Consider the following 14,493-nt stretch of genomic DNA (forward strand, 5'->3'; position numbering starts at 1 on the left):
CTTCATGGACATACACATGCAGTTATGTTGAAGATATCTTGTATCGAACAAAGATACGGGACATCACTATTCTATTCTATTAAATAAGGCAGAAAAAAACTTAAATATATATATGTCTCATTTTTTAATAATTTCCACCTGTCTGTCCTTTCAGTTGCCTTTGTGATATACTTTTAAAAGTCGTAAAGAAACTTTATGGACACTCTGTACATTTACTTCCGGAATGAGAGGAAGAAGAGGATGGTTACGTTTTCTTAAAAAAAAAAATAATTCTTCTCAAAATGGGGAAGAAAGAACGGGGTTGGTGCAACATTTTCCCCGAGCCGTGAAATATATACAACAAAGTAGGCAGAGGGGGGGACGCAGAAAGTGACAGATCACGGATCGAGACCGGTTTCCAAGCAATAGATATCATTAGACGCGTGTAACGCAGACGCACGCGAATATAAAGAATTCACGTTCCTTCGTCGAGCGTTCTCTCCGTTGTCAATGTCAGTCGGGTATGGTTGCAGGATAACGCAGGCTGGAAACCGAGGGGCACCGCATTGCAGGCAAGGGCGTTGTCAGGGGCGACCCTAGCGACCATAAAGCCTGATTCGCACCCGACAACCAACGAACCCTCGCGACTCTCTTCGCGAGTTTCGTTCGCCAAGTGGTAACAGCAGCGGCGAATATCGATCCTCGTTTTGATCCCGTGCCTCGAGAGTTGTCGTTGCTCCGTTGATTTGTGGCTGCAGATGACGTTCCACATTTTCGGCTTAAGATATCAATTTATGATCACGAGCTTCGTCCGGTGAAACAATGGTCGAGCGTGTTGATCCTCGTCCGATTGCATCGTTGCGCCTTGTACTTGCGGTTACGGACGACGTTCGATATTTTTGATTTAACGTACTCGAAACGTACGGTTTGCTTGAATGTGTACATAAACTACGTCGAAAGTATTATAATGGATTTGGTATTATTTATACTTTTAGCTCAGGGATCAATATTCAGGAAGTTAGGAGTAATATTAAAATACATTGAATATTGATATTGATTGATATCGAAACGTCTCACTTCAGACAAAACGTACGAAATCGTATCCTCGGAATGTTCAAAGATAAAATTGGAACTATGCAGAGGAATTAATAATCCTAGGTTCCACGATCAATGTATACCTCAACCTCTACGAAAGCAAACTCAATTTCACCTCATTCACCTCATAGGCTACATGCTCCGTCTTATATCTTATATCTTATGTGCTTCATCACAAAGCTCACTTCACGCTTCACTGCACATTTTACTTGGTCCCCCTCAGCTGGAATGACGTGCCACGCACGTCGACAATTTTTTGTTCCAAAATTGTAATATTTTCTCAGTTTTAAGTATATTTAAGTTAAACAAAATAGGCAAAACAAATAATAAATTTATTACATCTCAATAATTTCTGTCCAGTGATATCATGCCGACGAGTTCAAACAGAAAGCGACGAATTATCGTATACGACTCGGTCACTCGTTATGGTCCGCAATCAGTTGCCAGCGCGAGTGGTTAAAGGGACGACCCGAGACCTCGACGAAACGTCTGGGGAGAAGTCTAGTGAGATTTGGGTTGACCTCTTGGAATCTAAGAGGTTGTAGTGATTATGATAATTTATATTTATATCACAATACTACAAATAAATAAGAACTCCGTAATTAATTTTAGTTGTTTATATAAACATATTATCAACATCACAAAATATATAATTACTAATAATTTAATGAAGATTACATAATGGAAGTTAAATGACGAATAATTTCTACGAATGAAAATTAAATAACGAATGAAGAATTTCTACTATGGCTACAATATATATAAGTGTCAGTAAACATTTCCATGGTGATAATAAAATTAATAGCTATTTTTAAATATTCTATTGTTTATATATTAAATACACATCTCGACGTAACATAGATGTCGTTGATCTAAATTCTTCGAAGTAGAGGTCGCTACAAGATCCCTGGGTGTAGAGTGAGTGTTGTGGTGAAGTGTAAAGTATAGTTGTCTGAGATGAAACGTAGATGACGAAATGTGAGTGAAGCATGTAAGATGTGAGACGAGATGTATATAAAGATTAAGTATTTCATTGACTGGCGTGCAGTGTCTGGAAGAAAAAACAATTTAAAGTAGTTTGAAGTACGGTCCTTTGTTAAATTTGTTTTTTTGTCAAATTTGTTAAATTTCAAAAAGTCGTTATATGTGTATAGTGCGAAATGAAGCATCACGAGAGGCCACACCATTCTTCATCGATCTAGATTCTTCATATCGATCCCGACTTTCTGCAGCGGAGTTGCACCTGTTTGCTCCGACGCGGAAGTTGAAAGCACCATCAGTTCGAAACTTCCTCGAAACTTATTGCTAGATCTACGTCTTCATTTACATATCTATATGCAGTTCGTCCAAGACGAATGTGTAATATGGAAATTATTTCGTAATATCGCTCTTAACAATTCGTTTGAACCCAAGACATATATTTGATTTAAGCAAGTCATCTCCTCGAGTTGTAAACGTTATTAATTTCTCAAGGACGACGAAGTGGTGTATCGTAACGTTATAAATACAACAATTCTCTTGAATTCCCTTAACGTTATAAAATCTAAATAACGTGAAAAATTGAATATCCTCAGAATCGTTCAAAGACAAAACTCGACGATGAAATTAATAAACGGTTGAGAAAAATTCACAATTGAAATGTCGCGTTAGTGCAACAGTTTCATTTTAACCAAGGAGGATCAATCGAGGGGTAAACAAAATTCTCGAGTAATATCTTTCGTTTGCGTCAAATTTTTTTCACAACAAAAATACAACAGTCTGCGAAAACCGACTTGCTGAGATAAGCGAGGAACTTTTTAACAGAGGATCGTGTAGAGTCTACGATTTAAATGCGGCGATGTTTCAAGCTGTCGGTGGTAGTTCGAGAAAGATTAGCAGTTGTAAGGTGAATTTTTAGCAGGCACAACGATCGCTGGCTCTCGGGTGAAACAGCTCGAGGAATTATAGGCCCGTAAGCAGGTTAATTACGCGACTTTATTACTTTCCGTTTCACGACCGTCCGTATTTCCCTATCTTCCTCTTTCGCCCCTCATCATCGTTAAAGATCGCCCGTAAACTACTTACTCTCATAATTGCATTGATTACGACAAAATACAACGACGATTAATGCGGACGAAACTGGACATAATTTTGTATAGTTCGAACGATCTTTGTCGAAAGAGGATTTTCGTTACTCTCTCGATATCTCGCGGATTCTCGGAATTATACGTTTAATTATGAACATTCTGATTACGTAGGGACGATTTCTCGGGCTTATGAATTTGTGAAATCCCGGGATTGAAGATTTAAAAATGTATTTTCGCGCGATGCGAGACCCTTTAATTCCGGATTCTGTGACAAACTGACGTATCTTTTTTTACGGTGTCGGTTTCCACTCGGTGGATCACTCGCAGTGAATTAAATTTAATAATCAAATTGTAATACCTAATGTAATTTATTATATAGCAACCTGCCAAATTAAGGATTCATATGTTTTGGATCAAGTAAATTATTTTTGGTCTTGGTTGTGAATTGTCTAGTTTGTGCTTCGACAAATTATTAATTGGTTTACGCTTTAGCCGCAACTGGAACTAGCGCGTGTTATGAAAATATTATAAATAATACGTAAAAAAACAAATTTTGGATTGGCCAGGGGATTGAAATGATTTGGTAAAAGTATGTAAATTATATTCACATATAAAAATATCCGAATTTAACCTGAATTTAGTTCAAATCCAGTTCTAATCTAATCAGAATCAATAAATAAACTTACTGATAAAAACAATAATAGGCATAATCCACTAAAAATATAAAATCTCCAAATTTAAGATTAAATCACAGTGATACAAGAAATGTACAAACTTGATTCAAACTTCATCTAAACGAATAATTGGTAAATTTTTTAAGTGCGATAAAAATGCGAAAAAAATTCCATAGAGTCTCCGAATCTCACCTGAAATCACCTAACCCAAAAAATAGTGTTTCCGTAAACAATTCTTTTTTAAATCTTTAAATTTAAAATTAAATCGCAGCGATACAGACTTTGGTTTGAAATCAAACTTGATTCAAACGAAGAATTAACAAACCTCGCAAGAGTGACGAAAACGAAATACGAAAGAGTTGCCGAATCTCAATTTGAAAAAAGTAGAGTGCGAAATCTTCAATTAATTTAAAATTAAATCGCAACGATACAGGAAACGTCGAAACTCAGTCTGCGTCCTCTGACTCGAACGAAGAATTAATATCGAAACTATGACAATATCGAAGAAATCTCGAAAGAAACTCCGGGAGTCGCACGCTTGCAGCGTTGATCCACGAACGCGAATCCCCGATCAATGAACGCCTTTAATTGCCAACGTGGGTCGAAAGGTTCGACGAAATTCCCTTCCTGCCCTCCCTTCTTCTCTGACCTTCTCAGCAGGCTGCCCCTAAACTAATAATGAAATCGCACTTTTCCGTAGTTTTAATATTCCAGTTAATTTCCAGCGCTCAATCTTCCCGACCCCGTTTCCCCGTGAAAATCTTCGATCCATTAATCTTTTCGGGGTTGAAAGCGGCCACGGCGAGGAAGGGGTGGATCTCGCCGCGTCCGAGAGAGGAACCTTAACGCACCATTAAAACTTCGATACCTAATTACGTCATTCGTCGAGTCCATGGAACTTCTTAAAGAACGATCTCCGTGCATCGTAAATTAGTTATACGTGACGCCTCCGTGGTCTCCGCGAGCTAAGCACCATTATTAAATTGGTGGTTCAGCAGGGTTCTCTCGATCGTCGTTTTATCTGTGGACTTAACTTTGAAATTTAAAAGGGTACATGTATGTACGTGTCTTGAAGCATGTGAAGAGATAGGTTCTCTCTCTCTCTCTCTCTCTCTCTCTCTCTATATATATATATATATATATATATATATATATACAGGGTGAGTCTCGTAACAGAACGACATCACATAACTCATAAAATATTTGTTGTACGAAAAAATGTTTCAGATGGAAGTTGTATGGATTCCAGGGGGACATATAGTAATCAGTTTTATATCATTTTGTTTTTTTATTAAGATATGAAGGTCATCTTCAATTTTTTAAATGGAACAGTTAATATTTCTTCCTGAATTCGGATAGACATAATACATACAAAAGACTATATAAAAAAGTATTATATATAAATATAAAAATATATATATGTATAAATATAAAAAATATATATATATAAATATAAAAAAGTATTATTATAGGGTCTAAAATATATAGTTACTAAGATATTAGCAAAAATATTTTTTTACATTGTATTAGAAAAGACCGTTAATTTCAATAACTATGTATTTTAGATCCTATTTGGTACAATACTTTTTTATGTAGAATTCAACGCTTTATCCGAATTCGGGGAGAAATATTAACTATTCCATTTAAAAAATTAAAGATGACCTTCATATCTTGAAAAAAAAGCAAAATAACATAAAAATTGATTACAGTACTATATTTCCCCCTGGAAGCCATGCAACTTTCATCTAAAATATTTTTTTGGTACAACAAATATTTTACGAGTTATTTGATGTCGTCACCTTATGAGACTCACCCGGTATATTGGGATTTATTTCGGTAGGAAGCTACAGGAGAAGAATTCAATAAGTCGCGTTCTTTTTAGTTTTTATTTAATTTTATTTGAATTTAATATTAACTTTATTTCGATATATTAAAGTTATTTAATATTTTAATATTACATAATGTTAAAATTTAATACGTCGTTGTACGAGGTATCGAAATTGTTTTTTTTTTTTTAATTGCTTTTGAGGCTGAATTGTCGAAGATATTACAATGTTGCTTGTTGTAACAATTGTATGTTCGGTATTTATAAAACTTAGAAAATTCGCAAAATTTTTTGTCACAAATAGAAAATATCCTATATTATTCATTATCAATTTCCAAAAATTATCATAGAACGATAACTCTATATGAATTTCACCGTGTATGAATTTTTATCCTGCAACAATATCGTCGCTACGTATCTTTCATATTTAACGAACAGTGATAAAACATTTAACTCCGTTGATCTAATTTTGTCAATCATTAAAATTGCAATAAAACAGATAAACGTACACACACGCGATACGTATTTTTACTCCAGATAGATTCAGAAGGCTAAAACCAATTACATCGAATAATTACCCTAAAATTTCCTACATTTCCACTATATCTCGTGTATCTTTAACTATCTATTAAAAATTACTTAACTACCTATTAAAACTTAACTATGTATCGATTAAACTTACTTAGAAATCTATTAAAATATTCACTTACTTAACTATCTGTTAAAACTTACTTAAAACTCTATTAAAGTATTCACTTACTTAAAAATCTATTAAAATATCTAACTATCTGTTAAAACTTACTTAAAACTCTATTCAAGTATTCACTTACTTAAAAATCTATTAAAATATTCACTTACTTAACTATCTGTTAAAACTTACTTAAAAATCTATTAAAATATTCACTTACTTAACTATCTGTTAAAACTTGCTTAAAAATCTATTAAAATATTCACTTACTCAACTATCTATTAAACCTTAAATGTTCTATTAAAAACTTAAAACTGAAACATTCACAGCAGCAGATTTCACGCGTTAACACTTGCACTCTCTGTCCGTGCAATTCTCACCCGTTGATCCCGTTTTAAGCGTTAAAATCATCTCCCAGTTAGATCAGCAGATTACGACACTCGAATACAATTATCGCGTATCGAGGCAGAAATGCCCGTGATAATCTTCAATAATAAAAAAGCTCGGGTCATCTGGGCTCTCGAGCGTTGTAACGCGCAATGTGGAACGCAAGCGAGCGAGGATGCGCTCGCGAGGCGGGCATCTGTGACCCGGCCACCGATCGAATGGGAGCAGAAAACGATCAGGCCGGTACGGTTGCGTCGCTCTAATCGGGCAAAGGGAAAGCACCGGTTAACGGAGCCATCGATGCACGACTCGCGCATCGGTAACAACACGGCAATATCCCGCGATCTGCGTGACCAGAAATTAACTTGATTGAATGTAAACACGATGCTACCGATTGCACGATAAACGATTGCACTCGTTGCGCCAGTCCGATCGTCGTCGTCCGGTCTGTTTGCCGGCGAAATTGCGGCCATGGAAAAAAAAAAAAAAAAGAGGTTTGCCCTGTATTCAGCCGTTTAAACGTCGATTTGGTCATTGATACGACAAACATTGGGGAAAATTGGTTTACAATGTTACGGTAGATGTGATTATATCCTCCCTTTGTCGGGAGGGGATGAATAATTTATATATAACTGGAATATTCATGTAATGTGTGTCCGAAGTAATATATAAGCAGATAGAAGATGATGCCTCGAAGTAGAATTTTCCATATTCTTTTTTTTTTTTTTTTTTAACAAAGAAGTAAGAAAAAAGATGCTTCGTGTTTCGAGAAAATTGATTTTGAAGATTTATCAAAGTGTACTTGAATTTAGCTAATTCTAGACGTGACGGGAGAAAATGATTAATAGGAAGTTGTTGTCCTACGAATAAAAAAAAAGTTTTCAAGAAAAACTTTGAATACATTACTTGGTACGCTTCATAAATTTTCAAATTTTCGATTCTCTTCAAAACGAAGCGTTTTGCACAAAAATTTTTATTCTATTCTCGAAGATTTGTCGAAGATGTTTCTTATCTTATAATATCGAGTCACATTCGTGGTGTAAGTTATGGTTCTCGAATCTGGAAGAGAAAGTAAATTTCAATCTTGCGAAATTTTAATTCGGAGTTTAAATTTAATTTTTTTTAAACTGAACATTTATAAATTATATAAATTTTAATATTTCCGTGTTTCATGTATAAAATAATGTTATAATTACAGTATCTTATCTTAGAAAATTGGAAAGAAAATTAGAAAGCAAGAGATTAATACGCTTTCTTCATACATCTTCTTCAACTGAAAATGTATGAAATATAATATTCAATATTCAATATTATATAATATTCAAAGTATAATGCGTGAACCTTTGCTCGGAGTCCGCTTTTTTAATTATTTTTATAGAAATATAAACTAATATAAATATATAATGTATACTTTGTAAAATTTGACTGATAACACTGGTTTTTGTCACTAATACTATAATATTGAAGCTACGTTGATCAACTCTATAAATTTTGGAAAGTACGGAAGACTGATAATTTTACGAATACATTTTTTTTTACCTTATAGAATTTACCTTATAATTTACCTTATAATTAAGACACAAAACTATGATATAAAATGTTGAAAAAATATTTTTTATTACTTTCGGCATTTCTTATGATAGCAGAAGAAGTATAACAGCCTTAATTTTATTGTAACACTTCAATTTACTATTATTTAAAAAATTTAAAGATTAAAATTAGTTTAAATCATTTTTTATTAAAAACAACCACGCAAGCCTTTTCTATTACCAAAATTTTCAATTGGTAATAAAAATATAATATATATATTATATATATATATATATATATATATATATATACTACAATCGTAGTATATTTAGTATATTATAATTATATTATAATTATATCATTAATATTATAATCATTGTATTGTAGTATTGTATTGTAGTATCATATTATGATGCATGAATTATAATATATTATTTTAATTATACAAAAATATATATTATATACTTATATAATATAAATATATATATATATATAATATAAAATATATATATATAATATAAATATAAAATATATATATATAATATACATATATAATTCATGCATCATAATATGATACTACAATACAATGATTATAATAATTAATGATAATAATATAATTATAATGTACTAAATATACTACGACTGTTCCATTTATAGAAAATTTTGACAACGGAAAAAGTATAATTATGTAACACATAAAATTTTCAATGAAATATGATTTGCACTAATTGGCTCCTGAGACCTCGATTCATGCAACGAATAAACTCGCGAAAGTAAGTTACTCGTTTCTTAAAAATCAAGTCTGAAAATGAAATATAACGTGAATTTGATGAAATTGACTGCCGAGAGAGACTTTTAGCATCTCGAAACCATTTCAGTCAATGACGTCTTCCCTTTTTTTACGGTTTCTCTCTCTCTCTCTTTCTCTCTCTCTCTCTCTCTCTCTCTCTCTCTGTTACGAACCAGATCTAGATATCTCCATCAGAATCTCTTCCTCGATTCTTGACAGCCTCTTCTGCATGCAATAATCCAGATACACCGAAACCCTTTCAAGCGGATAGAGCACCACGACGATTCTCGAGACACGATCGGCCATAGTGCGTGCCTAACTTCGCCACGGCCGAGGGGCCCGCGCTCATCGATTTATGCTAATCGCTTTAACTCGTCCGTACTTTAGGCGTGCTGCCGCGCACGCTAATTTCTCGTTAACGACGCGGTCAAATAGAGAGACGAGAGAGAGAGAGAGAGAGAGAGAGAGAAAGAGAGAGAGAGTGAGTCGGTTTAGCGGTTGGTAATTCGACCAGAGCCTAATGGCCGAATCGGTGAAAACGCAGCCGACATGTTGGCCGACGACACACCCATGGTCACCTAGTCATATCACGCTAATGCGATTACAATCTTGTTTTTGTCATCCCCTTTGACCTTCCCTGCCGTCCCTCTTGACGAATCGGATGTTCGTCGATTGAAAGTCCCGTCGAATTTTGGAAAATCAGAAAAATCTCGTGGAAGAAAAATTCTTTACGACGCAGCCTTTTTGATGGGAAAATTTCAAATTTTAAGAGGAGTACGAGATGTGTATATAATTTTAATTAAATACATTTAATTAAATTGTACGTTTAAGCGAATTTCCTATCGCTTACAATTTTTGAAGAATCAGTCGATATTTAATTGTCTTAAATATTCGAGAATTAAACGATGAAAGGACGATTTATTTTTACGTAAAAGAAGTTTTAGTGGCAAAAATTTTAATAGGAAGGGATAGTCTTATTTAACATTCTATTTTCGTTATTCTTTTTTGTCTCCATGAATAACGCATTTTAGATAGTAGACGTATTTTAGATAATCCAAGTCAATTTTAAATAGTAAATGGAAGAAAGGATTTCAGTGAGTAACAAAGAATGTTTGGATGTTTGTTAGGTCGATCTGAAGCCCTTGCGGGAGGCGACAATCGCAGTTCCAACTCCGAAGATCTCTGAGAAACGAAAAGCGGAAGAGGCCGACGCCAGCAAGGACTTGAAAAAGGTAAGCCACTTGATTATCGAATTTAAATAAAAATAAAGAAAAAAAATAAAAACAAAAAGGAATAAAAATTTACTAACTCAATTGTGTACGTCAAAACGAGAAAAGGAAGACCAGTGTTTATTTCTTTAACAATTATTAAGACTTGTATAATCACTAATAATTGAAAGGGCTGGTTGCAACGAGGGACTACTTCATTTTTAACAAATTTTAAGAAACCAGCGAAAAGTCAATAAAAAATCAACGACTGTCACGAACGTGCTGTAAATTTATCAAGTCAACCAGATTTGGAAATAATGAATTTTTGTATAATGCAAAAGTCGAGATTCCATTTTATCCGTCATTTATGTTTCAATATATAGTTTTTATAAATAAACATTCAAGAAAATTTATTAACATTTACTTGGAAAAACTTATGAAAAATACGATTTTTTTGATATATATAATATATATTAAATATATATATATATAATATTATATATTATATATATTGTTTAAACAAAAGGTTTTTTTGCAAAATGGAAAATTCTTCGTTAAAAAAAAAACACTTATTAATTAAAAAAAAGTATCTTCGATAATTCCCGAGATATTTGACAAAATATGTTCCATACCGCCAACTTTGAAGGTAGTTTTCACCCCTTCATCATCGACGATTGCCGATAAAAAAGAAAAACGCAGGTCAAATAGTTTTTTGACACTACATTTATGCCAAATTTCATCAAAAATCGATGATTCGCACTTCGGTTCACACTACGTTCCGTTGCAAGTGAAAAGTCACGTTTGTTTTGGCTTTTCAACGAAGTGCAAGGAAAAAAATCTGCGAAAAATGACGCTGCCTGCTTTTCGCTGCAGATCAGTCTGTCTTAAAACAGAGTAGGAAAGAAACGAAATACAGAGACGTGAACGTAAGAGGCAGCTCGAGCTATATTTACTTTCAAGCTAGACTCCTTAGCCGTCGAAATTTCGGTAGACGCGAAACCGAGGGTTATATTTCATCCGCTCGCCGGGGCATCTCGGTCGTCTCTCGTCGAATATTGACGAGCGGAGAGAGAGCATCCTGGCGCCGTGACGGGCCACGTCCTCATTAATCCACAACGGCCAGTCGTCATTAACGAAATAAACGGCCGTGAACCACCGCTGCTTTTGAAATTCGATGCTGTTCCGTCGTTCCATCATTCAGGAACGTCGTTCGAGGAGATCCGCGTCGATTCGACGAAACCGCTCGAGTTCTTCTCCTTTCGCTCTTTTTTTTTTTTTGTTTATTTTCGACGGATATATTTCTCCCCTTTTTCTTCATGCTTCTGCCGTTTTTAATTATTTGCATTTGATTCTTTTTTTGGAGGGAGGAGGGGTTTTATACAACGTTTAGCGTCGAGTGTTTGAGATTTTTCTTTTTTTAACCTTTAGGACGCACGTCGAGAATCTTTTGTCCTAAAATTGCAATATTTTCTCAGTTTTAAATATATTCAGTATAATGTATAACCTAGGCAAAACAATAAATTTATTACTTCTCAATCATTTCTATCCAGTGACACGCCGACGAGTTCAAAAAGAAAGCGACGAATTATTGTATACGGTTTGGTCACTCGTTATGGTCCGCAATCGCTAGTTGCCAGCGCAAGTGTTTAAACATAAAAGATTAGCTTGAAATTACGCTGTCTCATCGATGAAGAGGAACGTGCATTTAGTTTGTTTTTGGATTTGACCATTTCAGAGAATCCTCTGCAATAATAATTGGTATTTTGACAATATTCATGTCATTACAGAGGAGCTAGTATTTTATCTTCTCATTCACATGTTGCTTGTTTGAGAAAAGGAATTTGTTTTCGAAAGTTAACTATGTGTGTCTCTCACGTTCATTTCAATTATAAGAGTGTATGATTTCTCAGATGAGACAAGATATTAAAGATCAATAGTGTAAAAGTGATGTCAAAAATATAATATATAAAAGCGATATCAAACTCGCACCCTTCTGAATAAAACGAACTTATTGTCAATCATTTGCCAGTGCAAGTGGTTAAGACTGAGAACTATCAGAGACATAGAGATAAAAAGATAAGGAAGCTTTATGATACAATAGAATGCGCAAACTTTTATTTATATATTTTAAGGAAAAATCATTTAAATCTTTGAAAATATATTGTTTTATGTTTATAAAATATCTGACGAAAATTATATTTCTATTATTCTATTATTATATTTCTAGTGTTAATAGCGAATGGAATAATACAGTAGTATGGAGTATAATTGCGTTGAAATTTGTAAATAGTGCAGAGCTTTCTCGCGTTTGTATAAATTTCTTTTGTATAAAATGTAATATATATATTATTAGATATAATATTAGGTATTACTAGATATTATTAAATATAAGATTATATATAATATATATATAATCTTTCGTGTAAAATATAATATAATGGTTTGAACGGACTTTTTTTTTTTTAATTTACCGTAGTCTTCGTGTAAAGATCTTGCGTGTCTATTACTTATGATACGCTGAATACTGAAGTCGTGAACAGAACTTAATAGTTTCATTTACTGTATCTTGACATTTAACGCAGAAATATTTCACAAACATATTACGTATAAACCTATTATGCAAAAACTTTTTAAAATTTCATTAGCATGATTATCGTGATTATATTTGGAACCAATCCGAAAATGTGTACAAGTAATTCTGGAATGTGAATAAATACCTCATAGTTTGTACATGTTCCAAACTCTGCACACTTGACATAGTCGCGTCCCGTTATACTGTTAATGAAATTCTTACATAAAACACACAACTTCATGAAATCAAACCAGAAATTAAATGTAGCAAATATTCCAATATTTTCGTGAATTGCTATATATGTATCATACATACACGTGTACAATGAAAATTAAAAGATTGCAACAACTCAGTTTCCTCTCAATCTTTCTCTCGAAATAATTGAACGAGAATAATTTCAAAGCAATTCGATCGACCGTCGTCGATATAAGTCGCATTGTGCAGGATGTCGAGCAAACGATCGTTTGCTTTGAAACGATTGATTTACAGATTCTGTATATAACCAGCGCTACAAGCACGAAGAATCTTTCCGGATCTGAATCGTAGAGCTGATAGAATTGAACGCTCGAGGCGAGAGGTAAATCAGAATCGGCAAGATGTTTGGACAATTCTTTGTCGGTGTTGGAAGTCGGCGTATTTCGAATCACAGTTTCCCCGAGTTTTGGTACAATGAAGTTCTAATGCTAAATCGACGTAATGAATTTCTGACGAGAGTGCCACTGACGCTGACTGAGCACCGAGGATGCTCAGACAGAACAGTTTTCGAGGATGTACGTAGGGTTTTCAGGTATTTAACCTCTTGCATCGGAATGACGTCGCACGTCGAGTGCTTTTTGTCCCGAAATTGCAATATTTTCGCAGTATAGTTAAGTATAACCCAGGCAAAACAAATAATAAATTCATTACCTCTCAATTATTTTTATATACCGACGAGTTCAAGAGGAAAGCGACGAATTATTGTATACGGTTTGGTCACTCGTTATGGTCCGCAATTAGTTGACAGCGCAAGTGGTTAACTTGGAGAGGAACTCTTCGGTTACTGTGCACATGTTTAACTTTCCAGAAACTTAGAGTCTCGGCAACAGAAAAAAAAAAAAAAATAGTTATCTCGCTGACGAAAAATATACGGAGAGAAATATTTTCAATTTGCAAAAAGAAAAAGAGATTCTTGATTTATTTCCCGAGAGGGTCACATTACTTATAGAAATCTTTGGATACTCTGTATATTATTTATTTTATCAACATTATAACGAAGAGTTACCTGGGAACAATAATTTTCATCATAGGTGTCTTAAAAAAATTGCAGAATTTGAATTTCAAGAATATAAGATATAATTCGTAATAAAGGAAAAAAGCAGTATCTGTATTTAAATATAATATTAAAATACATATACAGGCTGAGCCAAAAGTTACTCTCATCTATTTTTTTTTTTTTTTTTTTTAATAAAACATGAAAATATAAAAATACTAATTTTATTAATTAAATTTAAGTTCAAACATGATTTTTTTCGTTGTGTTTCAAAAATTGTTTCTTTCAACCTCCATAGCGTTCGCAAATTACGGATTTATTTTAGTAAAAAGTAATTTTCGTGAAACGAATACACGCTATTGAATTTGGAAGAAAATACCTGATATTTTCAATTATTATGAAATTTTTTAAATTATCAAAAATCGTTATT

General features: G+C 33.6%; 1 protein-coding gene across 1 annotated transcript in view; it reads left to right on the forward strand.

The window, feature by feature from the left end:
- The first annotated feature begins 9,554 nt into the window (after positions 1-9,554).
- Positions 9,555-14,493, forward strand: part of LOC122529302 (RNA pseudouridylate synthase domain-containing protein 2-like) — a 112,442-nt gene continuing 107,503 nt past the window's right edge. Inside the window, exons 1-2 of the mRNA XM_043655295.1 lie at positions 9,555-9,566; positions 10,162-10,266. Coding sequence (XP_043511230.1) covers positions 9,555-9,566; positions 10,162-10,266 — 117 coding nt within the window. The remainder of the gene's footprint in view (positions 9,567-10,161; positions 10,267-14,493) is intronic.

The sequence above is a fragment of the Frieseomelitta varia genome, unplaced genomic scaffold (genome assembly GCF_011392965.1).
Source record: "Frieseomelitta varia isolate USP_RPSP 00005682 unplaced genomic scaffold, Fvar_1.2 scaffold_283, whole genome shotgun sequence".
Taxonomy (NCBI): domain Eukaryota; kingdom Metazoa; phylum Arthropoda; class Insecta; order Hymenoptera; family Apidae; genus Frieseomelitta; species Frieseomelitta varia.